General features: G+C 49.8%; 2 protein-coding genes across 2 annotated transcripts in view; one reads left to right on the top strand and one right to left on the bottom strand.

The window, feature by feature from the left end:
• Positions 1-622: 622 nt before the first annotated feature.
• On the bottom strand, positions 623-8,194 carry LOC137770985 (NUT family member 2G-like). The gene is made up of 7 exons (XM_068554011.1): positions 8,179-8,194; positions 5,509-6,223; positions 4,426-4,554; positions 3,206-3,378; positions 2,457-2,752; positions 1,939-2,055; positions 623-1,417 (listed from the first exon to the last, which is right to left on the bottom strand). Exons 1-7 carry the CDS (start codon positions 8,192-8,194, stop codon positions 623-625), a joined length of 2,241 nt encoding a protein of 746 aa, XP_068410112.1.
• A 3,845-nt stretch (positions 8,195-12,039) lies between these two features.
• Positions 12,040-18,643, top strand: part of MFSD14B (major facilitator superfamily domain containing 14B) — a 167,223-nt gene continuing 160,619 nt past the window's right edge. Inside the window, exons 1-2 of the mRNA XM_068553216.1 lie at positions 12,040-12,128; positions 16,173-16,318. Coding sequence (XP_068409317.1) covers positions 16,316-16,318 — 3 coding nt within the window. The 5' untranslated portion in view covers positions 12,040-12,128; positions 16,173-16,315. The remainder of the gene's footprint in view (positions 12,129-16,172; positions 16,319-18,643) is intronic.

The following is an 18,643-nucleotide window of genomic DNA, read 5'->3' as shown; positions in this document are numbered from 1 at the left end:
GGTCAGGCCACCCACACAGGAAACCCTGGATGAGCGGAGGGTCACCCCAGCGCCATCGCCTGGCCACTTCAGGGAAGCAGAGAGCAGCTCCATAAAGACAAGGGCCGTCTCCAGGCTCCGTCCTAGAAACTGGTTAGTGTCCAGAGGGCTGAGAGGCACAAAAGCAGCTCTCCCTCCCCAGACGGTTCCGGGATGCAGAAGATGCTACAGATGCCCCAGAAGGCCCCTAGCCAAGCAGGCTTCAGAGAAGCGGATGATGAGGGGGTCCCTGGGGAAAGTGAGAGCTGTGCGTTCCCAGGGGCAGCCTGAGGAGTCCTTGTCTATGTGGAGGAAAGGTTTGGCCACCTGGAGATCCATAGCTCCTGTGACCTCCCTCACCCTTCCTTCCTCTCAGGATCGCTCTCTGTGGAGCAGCTCCACACGAAGAAGATGACAGTGGCCTGAGAGCATTTCCCACCAAAACTATCTTTATTCACAATTTTCATACATCACTCCGAAGGTCCTGCCCACACCCACGTCCCCCACCTCCCTAACCCCCCACAATCCCAGGATCAGCACTGGGGTGAGGAGGAGCCCCTAGGCTCCCCTGGGGGCCGCCCTGGAGGGCCGGCCCAGCTGTTCCCTACTGGCTGCAGTGCTTCCTCTTCTTCTTCCTCCTCTTCCCTGTGACAAACGGGTCACGCTTTCTCTTTCTCGGCTGTGAGGGGCGAGCCAGCCCCAGAGCCAAGGCTGGCCTCGCAGAGACCCCGTGGCCAGCCCCGGGGATGGGCAGCTTCTCAGCAGCGGCTGGGCGCCCACACAGAGCCCGCTTCCTCGACTTGGGAGCGGCTGGTGGAGCTGGGCTGGGGCCTCTTCTCTGAGGGGAGGGGGCCTGGGGAGCACTCTGGGCCCCCCAACCTCCAGGGGAGGCCAGGCCTGAGGCAGGGGCAGGACTCTGGGACAGCCCGCAAGGCGGCAGGCTCTGCGGAGAGGCCAAGAGGGAGGCCAGGCTGGGGAGCGCCTCCTCGTCCTCCCTGGACGCGTCCCTGGGCCCTCGGGCCTCCGCAACAGGAGACGCCTCTCTGAGAACAGACGCATCCCTGGGTCCCAGTAGAGGGCCAGTGCGCCTTTGACCCTGGGGAGGGGAGGGCCGTCCGGCCCGGAATGGAGAGACCTCCTGACGTCCTCGACAGGGACCAAAGACTCTGAGCACGAACGGGCCAGTGTCTGTTCGGATGGGCCTATGAAGAGCCTCAACATCAATCTCTGGTGGGCAGGCTTCATCACTGACCCCTCGATGGCGGTCTTGGTCGTGCCTCTGGGCACCTTGGCCGGCGTGGGACTCAGAAGGACTTGAGCCCATTCCGGGTGCACTGTGGCTCGGGGCTGCCGGCCCACCCTCGTCCTCTTTCAAGGCCAGGAGTCGTTTCTGCACCAGCTGGTAGGAGGGAGGAGGACAGTGACGGCTCCACGCGCACGTGTGAGAGGAGGAGCACTGGGCAGTGGGACAATGGCCCTGGGGGGGAGGAGGGGACGGGTGACCCCAGGACTAGACTCCAAATCCAGACACGGTGGCATTCCTGCCATCCTCCTGCACCTTATTCCCAGCTGTGTGTCCTTCCCTCCACTCCCGGCTCCCCATCCTCTCCTTCCTATCACCCTGCGCTGCACCCACCCCAGAGAGGGCCCTTCCCCATGCCAGGCCTCCGAGGCAGGGAAGGGATGGACAGAGCCATGTGGGCCTCCTGCTCTGGGGCCCTACCTCTCCCCTGCTCACTGGGGTCCCTCCGTGCCCTGGTCTTCCTAGGTGTCCCTTGTCTCCCCTGTTCTACCTGCGATCCCTCCCTCCTCTGGCTCCCCTGGGCCACCTGGTTTCCCCTGTCCCCTGGATCCCCTGGGGTCCCCCCTCCCCTGGAGTCCCCTGGCTCCCCAAGTGTCCCTCTCCCTCCCCTGGCTCACTTCTTCAGGGGTGAGTCCTTCCTGCTGCTTCAGCTCCTCAGCAAGGGCCAAGACATCCAGCTGTGGGTCTGGGGAAAACAATTCTGCCGGGAATCGAGGATGAATGACTGCCTCCACCTCGGACAGAAAGAAGAGGCTGTGAGCATCCTTGGCCAGGAGTGGCCTGTGACACAAGAAGACCAGGAGGGAAAGGGAAAAGCAGAGACCCACCCCCACTCTCCTCCACAAGGCGGGGATGGTCAGCACACACACACACACACACACACACACACAAACATGCACATACACAGTCACACACAAAAGAGCACATATACAGATGCACATACACAGACACACAAAGGAATACACACAGACACAAACATATACACACATACACCTGCGTAAACCTCCCCTAACACCAGGCTCAGGAACAAGGAGCTGAGCTTAAGTCCCATCGGCCTGAGCAGAACCCAGATCTTGGGTGCTGAGAGTTCCATGCCCTGGCATCTTGTAGACCCCAGGCTCCAGGCCCAGCCTACCTTGGTGACAGAGTGTTCCCGGGAACGCAGCTCGTCAGTGTAGCTCAAGAGACACAGGTCCAAGTAGGTGTCGTCCTCTTCCTGCTTCAGCTCATTTCCGTCCTTTCCACATTCTGCATGTGACTTGCCCGTGGCTGAGTGGACGTGCCCCACCAGCGCCTCCATCCTGTCCACATACTCCCTCACAGTCTCAGGGGGAATCTCCTTGGGCGCCTTGGGCTCCGGGGGCCACTGGGATCTGTGTGGCTTCGGGTGCGAGGGCTGGGCCCTGGGGCCGGACATCCTGGGAGCACAGGCTGAGGCAGAGCAGGAGGAAGGGAAGGAAGGTGAGGGACTCCCGGTCCACCTCCTGACCACCGAGCGCACGTTGGTGAGGGCATTGTCTGGGGGACATTGATGTGGGTGTGGGAGGGGTCGGGACCATCTGAAGCCTCATGCACAGTTGGAGAGGGGAGGTAAGGGGGTCATCTAAGAGAGTCACAAGTAAGGAAGTGGGGAACCTCCAATTTTCTAAGGGTCTCCCCATCAAGCCCACTTCTTAGGCAGACTTCGTGTGGGGTCCTTTGACAGGGAGGTGTGAGAGGAGTTACAAAACTGACCAAGTCAATACCCCGTAGTGACAAGGGGCAGCTGAGACCCCACCCCCCCACCCCCCGCCTCGGTGGCTGTTTTGGTTGAAAGACCAATGCCCCTGTCTTGAAGGAAAAGGATCCACATGGGGACAGTGGCCAACCCTAGGTCCCTGTTACCTGTGCCTTCAACTCCAGTGGGAACCTGGGTGCCTGGCTGAAGGCCCACTTTCGGGGCTGGGGGCCCCTGAGGATCCAGCTTCGGTGGGGCTGGAGGAGGCAGGTCCTGCGCACACTGCATCCACTGCAAATGCTGAATGTGCATCTCCTCCTCGGCCGCAAATTCCATGAACCTGGGGGGTGACGGAGGCACAGGCCACCCTGAGAAAAAGGCCTGGGTTCTGGAGCCCAACAAAGGCAGCCAAGAATGAGGCATTGGGAGAGGATGTGCCTTGGGGCCGTCAAGGCCCTGTGAGGTGCTGTCCACAGCAGAGAGCTGCTCCTGGAAGTGATAACAAGATCTGGGACCCTTCCTGCCTCACCAGCACTGGAGGGCATTCAACAGCATAGACCCAGGTCGCTGAATTGAACCAGGTCAACGGGACACATGGCTGACCCAGGGGGCACCCTCCTCATGCCCCCCGTCTCCATCCAGAACCACATGAAGGGCTGACAGCCAGAGGCTGGAACAGGCATGTGTTCCCCACAGGGGTCCTTGCCCGAATTCAGGACCCTGGGCTAGGACTGAGCCTCCTGGAACATAGACCTGGAGACAGGGCCCAGGAGAGGCTGGACGATGTGGATGCTGAGCTTAGAGGAGAGGCCTTCCCTTCCTCTGAGAGGAGCTCGTTTGTTTGGTTTTGTTTCTTAAACCAAGGGGATTACCATGGAACAAACACTGGAAGGGCCGGAGACCCCTGGGCTGATGGCAGCTGGCTTCCCCAGCCTCTTGAGGGAAGCCAGGGTACCCACTCAGGCCACTGTTTGTAAGGAGAGGGGGTCCCAAGTTTATGTTAGTGGCCGCCAGCCACCCACCACTAAGGAAGCAGCAGGCTGGCGGGTGGAGCTCTTTCCCCGGCCCAGCCCATATGGCCGGAGTTGGACCCCTACTGGACTCACAGCTTCACCCTGCCCCGTCCTGAGACCTTCATGTCAAGGCAAGGGTAGGTCAAAATCAGGGGAAGGCAGAGCTCCTGGTGGAGGAAGGACAGAAGTCTCAAACTCTCAAGGTGAGGGATGGGTTTCTGGGGGACAGTAGGGCCCCTGGGCTGCGGGGACCCTGTGCTGGGTGACAGCCCTTCTCCTCTGTCCTCTCTGATGAGCACCCCCACGGCCAGACCCTGCCCTCACCCGCTCGCCTCACCCTCCACGCAGCCCCTGGGCCCAGGACGCTGACTCACTTTTCCGCCCTCTCGTAGTAGATCATCCGGTCAAGGTTGCTTCTGCACCGCCATTCCTGCACGGCCCTCCACAGTCCCTCCTCCTGCGTCATGGTGGGCTTCAGGCGGGCCAGGGATCGAAGCACTGGGCTGTAAGCACTCGGGGTCAGTCTCCGGGCCCAGCCCAGCCCCCACCTGCCTGACCCCACCCGCCAATGTGGACCACACATCACTCAACACAGCATGACTGAGCAACAGGAGGGTGAGAGGCGGGTGTCTGGGAGGGCAAAGACAAGCCTTCCCGGCCACTGCTGTCACCGCCTCACACTCACTCAAGGATGACCATCCACTCCCAGGCTAGAGCTGGGACATTGTGCCTTGGGGAGCTCTTTTCCTCCTCAAGGCTGCATTTTCATAATAAAAATCACTATCATCAATGAGGCGTGGCATGTGCCAAGCAATCTGCTCACACTTCATAGATTAGCCCAAGGAGTCTTCTGCACAGTCCCCTGAGTGAAGTGTAATTGTCCCCTTTTTACGAGGGACCGGAGGTTTAGGATGGAAATGCCTGCCAGGCTCACAACTCTAGTGGGAGAGAGCCCACGCCCTTAGGAGAGCTCTACCATCACCCTGTTCCTAGTGGAATTCTCCACAACGAAGTGGAGGCATGCATAAAGCGCTCTCCTGGGCCCCGCTCTCCTCCCCCTCCTCTGAAGTGACCTCCCCTGGCCATGTACGCTCAAGTCCTGTATGAAAGGAGACGGCACCACAGGTGAGTGCGGCATCCACTCCTTGGCTCCTCACCTTACACCACGACCCTCTCTGACTGCAAGTCTTCAGTCCGTATTACCATGAGAATCATGGAAGAGCAAGCTGGCCAGACTCACAGGGTGGTGGGGCCCGTTGAGATAGGGCACGTTTCAGTCCTGATGTCACGGACTGGCAGGCCCACCCATGTGACCGACAATGTGCCTTCTCATAGCATGGACATCGCCCTCACACCTTCCTTCCAGTATCCCTAGAAACCTAACGTGCGAGTCCATCGCCAGTTCCTCTTTATCTAAAAGCTCCCATAAGCTCAGGACCCCCTGAGCGTTCACTCACATGAGAAAGCAGGAAAAAGCTTCTGCATCAGGACTCAGGCGAAAGTGTCTCCGGGCCAGGGGCTTGAAGCACTGCCAACGTCGGAAGTTACTGTACTCTCTCTGGGTGTTAGAGGAGCCATCCTGCGAGGCGTTGGGCTGGTTGGTGGCCAGGCGGCCCTCCCTGGAAGTGCCATGTGGCCATGGCCCAGAGTTCACTGGGCGAATGATAGGGGCCAGCTGGGCAGCTGGTGGTGGAGATTGAGGAGGAAAGCATGGGGTCCAGCCTCCCTTGCCAGCCTGACTAACTCCAACAGCTGAAGCAGTCACAACGGTCCCCATCACAGGAGTTGCTATGAATACGGGTGCAGGACATGCAGCACTCCTGCTGAGGGCCCCTGGAGCGCTCCAGTTGAGGGGGGCCTGAGTAACGACAAAGGTCTGAGTCTGGGGGGCCTCCACTGTCCTCCCTTGTGACCTGACTTGGACAGTGAGGTTGCAAGCCCCAGGGGCACTGGGGCCACGGCCACCATTAGCCACCATAGGCGTCCTGGGGAAAGCTGGCAGCAGCAGCCTGCTGCCAGGAGGGAATGCTGGGGTGATGGGACGTGGCAGGTGCTGCTGCCAGGGTGGCCGGTGCTGGGCTCCAGGAATGGGTGGAGGGAAGGGCACTGCCGTGAAAGTAGACAAGGAGGCACCGGGGTTCATGGTCACATCCGTTCCCAGCACTGGAGATGCTGTTGAGGAAAAGGAAAGGAGTGAATGGAGGAGGAGAATGGGCAAGTGGGACTGAGGCTTTCTGTGGCATCAGAGTGTAAATCTCCACAGGTGAGGGACACTTGGACAAGGGAAACTGTGCAGCGTGCAAATGTCTTCAAGTGATTTTCATGCCCTGACCTCCAGTTGAGAATTATTCCACTGGTGACCCCGCGCCCATCCACCAAGGTCCCTGACCCCTGTCTGCCGAGAAGAAATCGCCTCAGCAAGCACTGACTTGGAGAGCCTCCCTAAGGCACCCCCTGACACCTAAGCCTCACAGGCTGTCTCCCAAGATCTGGAACTGTGTGGACATCCGCTCTGTGAGAAATGCCCCTCAGCCGGCGTACTAGCAGGTAGGGACCTTCTCCAAGGTAAGTTCTAGGCACCCAAAGGCCCTTTGTGGACAGGTATTGTGTAAAATATTAGGGCCCCACCTCCTCCTCAGTCCTCCTTTTCCTGATGCTCAGTAGAAATCCCCTCTTTCTTTCCTAGCCTCACAAAACAAAACAAAATGCTGGAAAATATCTCTCTAATGGAATCCGGATACAAACCCATAACACTGGCCCAGAATGCACCTGCATCTCAGAACAACCCACAGCAGACACGTAACATGGGCCAGGTCCTGCCACCCCCTCCCCAGTGCCCAGAGTCACTGTCATCACTCAGGAGTTCTGTTCCTAGGAGGCGGGGGTGGGGGGGGTGGTGTGTGAGAAGTAGGCGTGTGTCCCTTAGATTCTGTCATTTCACAGCCAGTGATGGCTGCAGAGGATTAAACAAGGGCCAGGGAATTGTCATGTTACATTGGTCGTGGGAGTACAGACCGCCTGTGGTCCTTCCCCTTCCAGCTCCCAATAACGGAAAGACAATCTGAGAAGCAGGCATAAGCCAGTTGCCATGGCGATCAAATTGTCTGGAACACATCCCTGTTCAGGAGAACAAGGTACACAAAACGGTGCACCTAATTAATCAGAACAGGTGTCATAGGACGTGTAATAATAACACAGAAGATCTTCTTCCTGCCCCTGGGCTACGCTCCTTCCCCCTTTAAAAGAGGAAGCAGCCTTCACACACATTCCACCCGAAACAACCCCACTCCACATCTGTCCCCTGTCCATGAAGGAGTGACAGGAAATATGAACAAACTCTTCCTCTCAAGGCAGCCTGAGGGTCCACCATGAGATACTGGATGAGATGAAGTAAGTCTGAAGAACTGCGATTCCACAAAAGGAAGAACAATTCAGAACAACTCAGGAACCTGAGCCCTCTCTTGGCTGAAGTTACACGGTTGCCCATCCCCTGTTGAATCCAAAGCAACAGTTGCCTGAACTGAGAAGTGAGCTCTGGGCTGGGAGGACTGGACGAGGTGTGGGCTGCGGCAGTTAGAGTAACCTCCTGCCTAGCTCTCGGAGAGGACACTTCACTGCAGGTGTGGCCACACACAGCCCCACTGAATAGTTTTCTCACCAAGACCATCTCTCCCCACGGCCCCCTTAGAGACAGTATGCTCCTGTTCAAATCCCTTAGAAAGATATGGTGAGGCAAGCTTCAGGTGCCTCAGGAACACAAGACAGGTCTAGGCTTTCCTCATGACCCTCCCTGTGTCACCACCAGGACATCACACACATCCTTACACACACGTTTCAAAGTGGCTTGTCTCCCTTCTAGAAAGAATCAACCTGCCTGCTGCCATCCTTTCTCCATAGCCAGGGCAATTCCTCTTGATCCACCTCCAATGACCCCTCCTCCCCAGTGCAGTCTCAGGTTTCTTCAGGCTCCCCAGTCTCCCCAGGTGAAATGTCCTCGTGTGTCCAGTGCTCTCTTCTCCCTCTACTTCAGTCCAACTGTGTGCCCACCGTGAAGTGTCACGTGTGAACCCGAAGGATGTGAGGGATGGCAGGGTCTCTGAGAACACACCCCCAGCCTATAGGCTTACCTCCTTCTGAAGCCATCCTGCAGGCTTGGGCACGGACTACTGCTGCCTGGTAGCCTCAATGAGAAAAGTCAAGACCAGGACCCAGAGAGTGACCTGCTTCAACAGACGCTCAGGATCCAACTGAAGGAGGGGCAGGTTTGAGTCATAACAGTAGAATGTGGCTGAAACATTCTGCAGTGGGGGAGGGGCAGAGGGCACGTGGGTCTGGGTAGGGTGGGGGTGGGGAGACATTCCACAAGGGCTCTGGCAGGTAGGCAAGAACCGGAAGTTCCTTCCACCTCACACAGTGGCAACACAATTGGCGTGTGCCTCTTTACGCAGTTGATAGACTGTTTTTTTGATTCACGGCACCGAGGTTGGACTTGACGGTCCCTTCCTTTCACTTCTTTTTCCATCAACCTAGTTTTGTGTCCCTTAACACACTCTGCTTCCTACCTGGCTCTTGACTTACTTCAACAGAGACTAGACTTTCTGAACAAAATTCAGAACTGTTAGTCTGATAAACACTTGGGTATTTATGGCCACATGGAACTGAGTATTTGAAATTAGGATTGTCTCAGCAGATCCAGTGTCTTTGACTGCTGTATGTACATCACTCCTAAGGGAGCGGTCCTTGTGCTCCAACCAACATCCAGCAGGACCAGCCTTACTAATGATCCTTTGTGCTGGAAAGCCCCCGTCCATCAAAAAACCGTCATGCAGCCCCCATGTCCAAGACCAGAATTCACTAAATGTCTTTCTCATAGTATTCCATGGTTGTAAAAGATTTAGTTTTTTACCTTTTAAATGATTTTAGTGTAATATTTTAAGCGAGTAACACCTTCTCATGGTTCAAAATTAAATTGTGCAAAATGGAATATGCAGTGGCGAGTCCTCCTCCCACCTCTTTCCCCTGTCAACCCAATCCTCTTTCCCGGAGGAAACCAGTGTTATCTCTTTCACTAAAATCTTCCCAGAGATACGTCATGCAACTAAAAACGAAGGCAATCTGTTTTCATTTTTTAAAATGCCTTCATTTTTTTTCTAGTTGAAAATTCATATATGTTCCTATATATCTGAGGATATTTCCAATGATTGTCTTTGTACGGGTATCGTGGCTCCTCTGTTTCTGCACTAGACTCCTAGAACAAGAATTTCTACAGTCTTTTACATTTCAAAGCACCTGAAAGAATAGGGTGGCTCGATCTAGTAAAGAAAAGTAACAAATGCCTAACTGAATTTGACTTTTGAATTTCACATAAACAATGAATTCATTTTTAGTACAACTTTGTCCCATGCAACATTTTGGACATAGTTTTACTGCAAATTCTTTCCCTGTTTATCTGAAATTTATGTTTAACTCGAAATCTGTATTTTATCTGGCAACACTACCAAAAAATTAGAACATACTAAGCTATTATCAGTTACTCATCCTTATGAGAAAGAGAACTTGGAGTGACGAGACTCAAGTGTGCATCTTGGCTCCAACAGAAAACACAATTGTAAACATACACAAAATCTGCAGGCTCTTTGGATGAAATGGATTTGGAAGAGCCATCATATAGCACTGAACATCTTGGCTTAGTAGGGGTAAGGACAGAAGTAAGGAACAAGAAGGCAGAAAATCTTCTTCTCTTTCCTTATGTTAAAGGGACTAAACATCCTAGAGCCCTGGTTTTTCTAGGTGTTAAAAGTCCACTACCCATGAGATGGATGTGCACCCTGACACAATGCCAAGAGTTTATCCACCAGTGTCCAATCCCCATTCAGACAAGCCCACTTCCATCTAAATGCTAGCCTGCAAGCCCTGCTTACAAGTTTGTTAATTTCCTGTCTGCATTACATACACTTGCTCTTTACAATCTAGGCTCATCATTGCATATGGCCCCATCTGCATGGGAATGATGGTAGCATTCCTTTTACAAAACTTGTCTGATTATTATTTTCATATTGAGAATCCATGTCAGTCAGTTTACCACTATCAAAAGGATATGAAAGAGTATTCGTGTTTTGTGTTGTGAGAAGAGAGGACTGTTAGGAAACTTGTCAAGGGAGATGAAGGCTGAAAACCTCAGAGGATGGCAACCAAATCTCTTGGGAGACGAGATTCTCTCACTTCTGTAGCTGCAGTAGAACTCCAACTGATTGTGGGGTGTTGGGGAAGGAAACAGAGGTTTAGAAGGACTGTTCCACAGTGTGAAAAAGACTCCTGTTGGTGTTTAAGAAGTTCCTTGCCCCTTGTCAGGAAAAATTGACTCAAAAGAAGATGAGAAGATAAGGTGAGAATATTTCAAGCAACATCATGGTGAACTTTATATCTAAAGAAATTCCTGTCGGGGACTGAAAAAAATAAACAGTTTGGGAATATCGCTCAGTACTGGAGCTTTTACAATGAAGGAAAACTCATATGATTTTCAACCAATAACTTCATACTAGAGGGATGGTGAGGCAAAATATTGTACCCAGGCACTCGAGAAAGGCAGGCTTCCTTGTTGCTTCCTCCCTTTGTTCAGTCATTCAACCAATTATTTACAAGATTCTCACTCATAATTCTGATACAGTATATGAAGGACTCTTCTCAAGGCCACTGATACAAAAATTGCACTGTGCAAAAATTAGCCAGTCCCAATTCTGCAATCACTTTTGTAATACTTCAAAATCCTACACCCCAGAGACAGAGATAATCAAATTAGCCCAAATGTAATTTGGGAAGACCAGTCACAGAAGGGAGTATCTAAAAGTCCTTTGGATCATGATCTCTGACTATTCCTGCACAGAGGCTGCGGGCAGGCATTGACTACTGAGAAAAAACAACTCTGGACATGCATCACAAGCCTCAGAAGACAGTTCATCTTCCACTCAATCACGAAACGTTAAAGAAACGAAGAGATACCATGTTTGTGTCTTGTGGAGTTTTCAAGTCTGTGCACTTGGAGGCGCTTAGTGCTGTTAGATGTGAGGGGTCTTCAGAGGCATCCTGTTGAGTGAGAAATGCTCTAATCTTGCAATTGACCAGAAAGAGGATCTGATGATTAACTTTCTTTGGGAAGTATTACAAAGTCAGGTCAGTAAGTTGATCCCGCTACTATTTTTGTTGTTGTTGTTGTTTTTAATGCCAACTGAAAGTCTGCAAGATATTACAAAAAAGGAGGGAGGGAAAGTAAAATTGTTCCCATACTACCTGCTGTGTTGAAATTGGCCCAGATTGTCCACTCTCTCTCAAAGTTATTAAAAAAAAAAAAACCGTACAAAGGAAACACCTGTGAATCAACATTTATTGAAAAACCTCCATGTATTAAATACACTGAGAAAAAATATTCTAGTAGAGTAAATGCGTTTGGAAAAACTCTAGGAACGGAGTCAGGAGACAGTATCTTAAGAGTGTTTCCCAGGTCTGAATTCTTTGCTAGAATTGTTCTTTAGTGGAAACTTCAGGCTTGCTAGGAAAAAGGACCTACTGTTTTTTGAAAGGCATAAACAAGAACCAAGGAACTGCAGTCTAAAGGGCATGAAAGCACTTGCCCCAATTTGAGGCTACTGTGCTTAGAGCGGAGCTCTCCAGAACTCTTTGTAGCTAAGTGCATGGGTTTCACGTGTGCAATAGAAAAATCACGAGTGCACATCTCACAAGAGCTGGTTTTAAGAAGAGACCGTCACGAAGGTTCCCGGCGAGGAGCGTCGCCAGAGATGCTGCGTAGCGTGCCCGACCCTGCATTTCTCTCCTCTCCTGCAGAGACCTCTTGGAACAGATCCCCGCGCGCCCCTCGCCTGCACGCCTGCGCACGCCCACTGGGGCGGGGCTCTCGGGCACGCGGACCGCCGTCCTCCAAAGGCTCCTGGCGTCTGTTGGGGCAGTCGCCTCCAGAAGACAGGAGCGCATGCGCGAGCGCGGAGGTTGGGGCCCCAATGGCCGTCCGGCGGTGGCGGGGCTTGTCATGGCCGCCTCTGGAGTCAATTCTAGGAACCCTGAGGTAAGGGGTACGGGGACTTTTCACCCCTCAGGTGTCACCGCTCCGCGCTGTTGTTCACCCTGTGGGTTATTTGTGCCCTTGTCCGTGTAAGGAGACTCCCCACAATGTGGATTCAGGCCCCCATAGAGCTCGATTCCCTTGAGGGGTTTACCCCAGGGTTATTGGCACCGCTGGGGAGCCGGCTGCATGAAGGGTTCAGTGATTGCGGGGCCTACAGTGGGGGGTAAATAGTGTGTGTGAGCTATTAAACAGGTGCCCAGGTGCCGTTCTAGGCTGCGCGTTCTGAAGAGTACAAAAGCTAGAGGGACGTTCTTGCGAGTTGAAAACCCTCATCTGGTTCCAAAGGTGTAGCTCAAGTGATTGGAAAATGAGTGAAGATCGAAGGAACACACTCATGGTTTCACTAGGGTCTTCCTTCTTATCATAAAAACATCAATCAACACTTATGTCCAAACTGCATTCTTTTGTCAGTGATGGGAGCAACGTTGCTGAATGTGGTAATAAACATGTATTTGTAGTCTGATGTCAAATCATGATTGATTTGCAAGCATAGATGGGGTCTGTACATATTTAATTGGTTGGTGGGAATCTGATATGTAGTCAAATGTGTGGGTTGGTTTTGTCTGTGGATGTTTGTGTCTGAAGGGAAGTCATGCCTGTGTTTTTGTGAGAGTGTGTAAGAGTGAGTGTTGTATTTGGAGGGTGTTGAGATGTGACGCAGGCATACTCAAGGAGTTGGTGGTTAGGTGTTTGTAATTTGGTGTTTGGGGAATATGTTTACATGTGTTTTTTTCACCCATGAATTTGGGGATTTATGTGTGTCTAATGGTGGATTTGGAAGGATTATCTGCATATGCATAAGGGCAATGTCAGGAAAAGTAGTAGTTTATATTACTTTGGGTGTCCAGTCTGTTTATTTTGTATATTTCGGGAACGTAGGATGATCATTTGTGTATTCAGGGCATGTTGTATGGTTATGGGGTGTTTGTGTGTGTGCATTTTCAGGAGCTGTCTATATTTGGATGTGTAGAGGGCAAGTCTGTGACTATTTTATGGGACTGGTGGATGTTGTATATGTAGGTATGTTGTGTTTGTATGATTCTGTATTCTGCAAGATGGCAGAGTTAATTCTGTGTGAGAGGTTGGGAATGTGGGGTTATGTATATGCCAGTAGTGTGGTACTGTATGTGTATTTGGAACAAAGGGCATATAGGGTGATATTATTGCATATTTGTAGTGTTCTGGGTAATTGTGGTTCTATTTGGGACTTGTGGAGAGTTATGTGTTAAATGAGTTTGTGTGTGTATTCAAGGCGCATGGCCACTTGGAGGAATATTTGCTGAGGTTGTGCATTTGTAATTTTCAGTAGGAGCCTCTTAAGCTTATGTATTTTGGGAAGTCAGTATATGTGTATCTGATAAAGAGGTGGGGTTCTATGTTTCTACAGGGAAGTTGGACAATTGCATTTCTATGTATTAGAAATATGTGATACGGGTATTTGTTAGTACTTGCATATGTGTGAGCTGGCTCCTAATAGCTAGGGATAATTTGATATACGGAAGTTGTTTCATAAATGGTTTGCTGGAGATACTTGCATGTATCTTACTTGTGTATTCTAATATGTGTGTGTGTCCATCATCAGGTTCATGCATTATCAAAGTTTGTTCATAAGGTATGGAGTTGTTAGGAGTATTCAAAGTGTATTTCTTTGGAGAATGCTAGGGTGTTTATACATGTGTTTGGTAGGAGTAAGAGGTGGTCTGTCTATATATTCGGGGTGAGGGTAGAAATATATACATATATAAACACCCCCACACACATATACAGTTTATATGTTGGGGTAGTGGTGGGGAGCTTGTATTCTGGAGAGGTAGCATAATGTATAGTGTTTGGGAGGGGATCTGTATGTTCAGGGCTTGGGAATATTTGCATGTGTGTGTCCATAGGTGTGTGAGAATTGTGTATGTATATTAGTAAGACTGCAGAGGTTGTCGGTGTTTTTCTGTTTTGAGTGTGTCTGAGCATTTGGGGTGTATAGTCATGAGTAGTTTGTGGGTGTGTGTATTTGTGATTTGTGAGTATATCAGAAGGCTTAGAGTCCTCTATGTGTCTATTTCAAAATGTAATGCCTGAAGAATTCAGTGGTGTTGCTTGTATGTGTGTTCTCAGTATTAGTGAGGTGGACTTATATGTACAGTTGACCCTTGAACAACACACGTTTGAACCACACGGGTCCACTTCTAGTGGATTTTTTTTCCAGTAAATACTACAGGACTACTACACGATCCATGGATGCAGAACCACTGCATGGAGGGTTGGCGCCCTAACCCCCAAGCTGTTCAAGGGTCAGCTGTATTTGATAAGAATAGGTTATTTGTGGCTGTGTGTGTTTTTGAGTTCTTGGGGCTTCTGGGGTATGTATTCTGGGGGATGTGAGAGTTTAGTTTGTGTGTTTGGAAACCAGTAGACGGTGTAGGTTATGTGTGTATGCAGGAATCCTGGAGTATATGTATTTTAGGGCTGTGGGACTGCATATGGGTCTTTTTTGGGTTGCCCATGAGACAGTTGTGTACTTGGTGAGCCTGTGTGTTTAGGTACTCAGTGTGTACATCTGGATGGCATATGGGTTGCACATGTTTGTTTTCAGGCCCATGTTGTGTGTGTATATATAGTTGTGAGAGTGGAATGTGAATATTCAGGGTGAGTAAGGTTTCATCTGTAAAAATTTAGATAGTAAGAGGTGGTCTGTTTGTGTATTTATCAGGGTGAGGGTAGAAATGTACGTGTGTGTTCAGGATATATATATATATATATATATATATATATATATATATATATATATATGTATATGTACAAACACATATGTATATGTGGTATCCTTTTGGTTATATATATGTGGTGGGAGTTGAGGGTTCTACTTGGGGTGTAAGTGGATTGTGTGCACAAATTCTTAGGAAAAGGTATGGGATGTGCTGGAACTGGTTCATACTATCCTGGGATAGTCAATGGTGCATGTCTCTTCCCAGTTCTGTGTTCAGTGATGTCAGGTGGGTAGCTTGAAATTGGTCATGCTGGGAATATTTATACCATGTAGATAGCATAAGTGAAGTCTTTCCCACCTTTCTCGGAGAGTTTTTTAGCACTTACCAGCACACCACTGATGTGCGTGTTTGGATGTATGTATGTATGAAGCAAGAATATTTGGGCATCGGTGCGTACGTATGGGACACCCATGTGAATTGTGAGTGGGGCATCTGGGGCTATGGGCCCCTGTATATGTGCATTGACCCTGGTAATTTTGAATCACTGCATTGCTCCTATCAGGTTGGTCTGTTCTTTAGGGCCAAAGAATCCCCATAAATGTTGTTGATTCCCAGTAGAAATCATGCAGATGGATACAGGGGTGTCTGTACCTTAGGCAGGTGGACACTCCTTCAGCATTTGTGTGGTCCTAGCATCTGGGTCCCTAGAAGGGGGGGCCTGGAGGACAGATGGCCATGCAGAGCAGAACCTTCACAGGTGTGTTGTTGGCGTGACAGGCAGCAGTCAGAAAGTCATGGGACTTCCTGGATACGAGGTCAGATGACCAAGGGCTCTTCCAGGAAAATACCCTGAGAATCAGTTGGACAGCTACAGGCGTTACTGGCTCTTCTGGGGCACAGCTGACGTGCAAGGACACTCTCCACATGGGGTCCAGAGCCATGTGTCCTTGAGCCCAACTGCCCCAGGGTGGTGGGAACTGTTGCGTATCAGGCTGGTCAACTGTATCACTAGGTCTCAACCAACCTGTCTCCATGGAAATCTAAGTCCTCAGGGATAGGCAGGACCTCTTGGGATCAGTGAGCTGACAAGGACAGAGGTGGGGAGGCTTTGTCCCTGAGGGAGAGTTGGGGACTGAGACCTGGAGAGCCTGGGGAGTCCCACTCTGAGGAGATATGACTCTGATGTTCCCAAACCCTTTAGACATGTTTTCTGTTCTTTTCTGAAGGCTCAAGATGCTTCTAGCAGTGGGAAGCTTATCTCAGTTTCATGTTTCTCTGATAGGACGAACTGACCCTTTTATTCACTATTCCACATCGAGCTGCAAACCCATCAGATGGAACCATGTGATCATTGTGGCCGCCAGCTGACCCCACAGCCACCTTCTGCTTCCCTTGGACCCACCCAGGAATTTCTGAGCCTTCTTTATGGTGAGTCTTGTGGCCTTTTCTCCCTCATTGTGAATCCTCCTGCCAATAAAACATGCTGTGAATGTTAACAAAAGGAAACCTCAACTAGAATTGGAGTCTGGAAGGCCCGTAGAGGGAGCTCTCATGCCGTGTCACTCATCATCAATTACCCCAAGAGGAAGAGGTCATTTACTCACCCCAAACAGGAAGTGCAACCACTTTACTACCCCAGCTGGAGGAGGGAAGACTTCCTTCCTGGCCAGCAACAAGAAATAGAAAATAGAAATAGCTAATAGAAAATTCCACAGTTTAGCCAATGAGAAGCCATTGTCACCTGAAGTTTCACTTTCCTCCAGTGAACTTTCATTTTTTCCCTTGATGATGACTTTCTTTCCTTGTCCCACCCTCTTTACTTTAAAAGCCTTCTGGGACTTTCCTGGTGGTCCAGGGGCTAAGACTCTGCTCTTCCAATGCACGGGGCATGGGTTCGATCCCTGGTCGGGGAACTAAGATTTCCACATGACATGTGGCATGGCCAAAAAACAAAAAGCCTTCCATGTTGTGTAACCCGTTGGAATATCTCCCTTTCTATCAGATGAGATGCTGCCTGATTCATGAATCGTTTAATAAAGCCAATTTATTCAAAATTCAAAGTAAATCTTCTAATTTACTCAGTTAAATCTTGTTTTTTAATACATTGGTGGCATTCAGAGGTGGCCACTAACGGTTTAATATGTATCCCTCCAGAAATGTTCTGTATAAAAATTTGTATGTGCACTTTTCTAAAATCCACTCTTATGATTCCTCCTGCTAACAGGATGATTTTATGATTAATTGCTTATCTTTTTAAAAAGAAAAAGATAAATATATTGGTGGCAGTGATGGGATCTGAAGCAAATTTCTGATAACATTTGGGATGAGGAGAAACAGGTGTGGTGCCCACAACTCCTTTGAGTTCACTGTCTTTCTTGCCATTCCTGAAGGTTTTTGGTAAGCTCCTCATGGTTTGAGCTCCATTCTCTTTGATTGAGTTTGTGCTCGCAATCTAACTGGCTTTCCTTTACAGGGCAGGTCAGTTTGGCTGGTAGAGGATTCTCCCTGAGGTCAAACCCCTAGCCTTTCAGATGGAAATTCCCAGGACACAGTAACATCTCTTGGTTATTGCCAGTATATGTTTGAGTGGTAAACCCTAGCCCCTAATTTTGTTCCCTGGATTCCACATTGGGCACTGCTGACAGTGTAGTCTCACTTCCCCATCTGTTTGGAATCAGCCCTCAGTTTCCATGCTTGGAACTGTTGGTGGCGGCTGTAGTTCTCCATTTTGTTTGGCATCAGTTTGCAGTCCCCATTCCTTGGGATTTGCTGATTGGATCTTTTTCCTCAGTCCAGGGATCCCTGGGAATTGGTGATGGTGCATGCCAGGCCTTCTTTTGGCCAGGACATAGTAACATCTCTTTGTTACTGATGATATATTAAGGCGCAGTTCTTTTGTGTGTTCTTTTGGGTTGACAAAGGCTAGCTAAGGAACTGAGATCCTTTATCACCAAAGAGTTGAGAATGCCAGCTTCTGGCACACCTGCTTATTTTATATTTGAGAACTATGGTCCTGGAGGCTGTAGATATTTAGAAAGATGGCAAAATTATACTAATATTGATCTAGAATTACAGTGGTCATTGTGGGGAATGTTCCAGTTAGACAAGATTGTTCATTTAAGGAAAACACTAGAGAGCAAGGGTTCCCAAATTGGACAGGGAGAATGAGATGCCTGCTTTAATTGGTATGTAAAAGTTTACAGAAGGTTTCAAGATTCCAAAATAGCTTCATTTAGAGACTTAGAACAAAAAGCTAATGAAAAATTAAAGAGACAAAAGGTACCTGAAACAAAAGACCATAGGACGGATGTGACTGCAGATTTAACTCCTACTGTCCCCCCCTTTCCTTTTTCACCTGAGTACTCTTGTTTTACTCATTTTCTGTCTGAAATACTTTTCTATTCCCAAGAGAATATTTAACAATTGCCATTTAAAGTAAAACTAGCTGAGGTTGCAGGTGAGCCCCCTCAGGTGTCCTTTACCCCTTGGTCAAAGACTGAACTGAGAGCTATAGTCAAAGAATTCTCTAAACCTAGGGAGGAACCCCCAACATTTTTTGAAGAATTTAGAGTCACTGTCACGGCCTATGTCCCCAAACTGCTAGATCTTTATCCACTTGTACACATGTTGGTAGGACTGGGGGAAGCCCCAGAATGGACGCGGGAAGCAAAATGACATAATCCTTAGGATGATATTCAAGATCCTCAACCTAAAAAGGCTTGCAGAATAACAACTAACCTTTTATAAGCTATT

The sequence above is a fragment of the Eschrichtius robustus genome, chromosome 10 (genome assembly GCF_028021215.1).
Source record: "Eschrichtius robustus isolate mEscRob2 chromosome 10, mEscRob2.pri, whole genome shotgun sequence".
In the NCBI taxonomy this organism is placed as follows: domain Eukaryota; kingdom Metazoa; phylum Chordata; class Mammalia; order Artiodactyla; family Eschrichtiidae; genus Eschrichtius; species Eschrichtius robustus.
The sequence above is the reverse complement of the archived record's forward strand: the minus strand, read 5'-3'. Positions and strand labels throughout refer to the sequence as shown.

Bases quoted from the DNA above. Each gene is read 5' to 3' on its own strand.
- LOC137770985 (XM_068554011.1), bottom strand. The intron at 3,379-4,425 runs GTGAGTCAGCGT...GTCACCCCCCAG, and splicing joins TACTACGAGAGGGCGGAAAA to GTTCATGGAATTTGCGGCCG. The intron at 1,418-1,938 runs GTGAGCCAGGGG...CCCTCCTACCAG, and splicing joins AAGGACTCACCCCTGAAGAA to CTGGTGCAGAAACGACTCCT.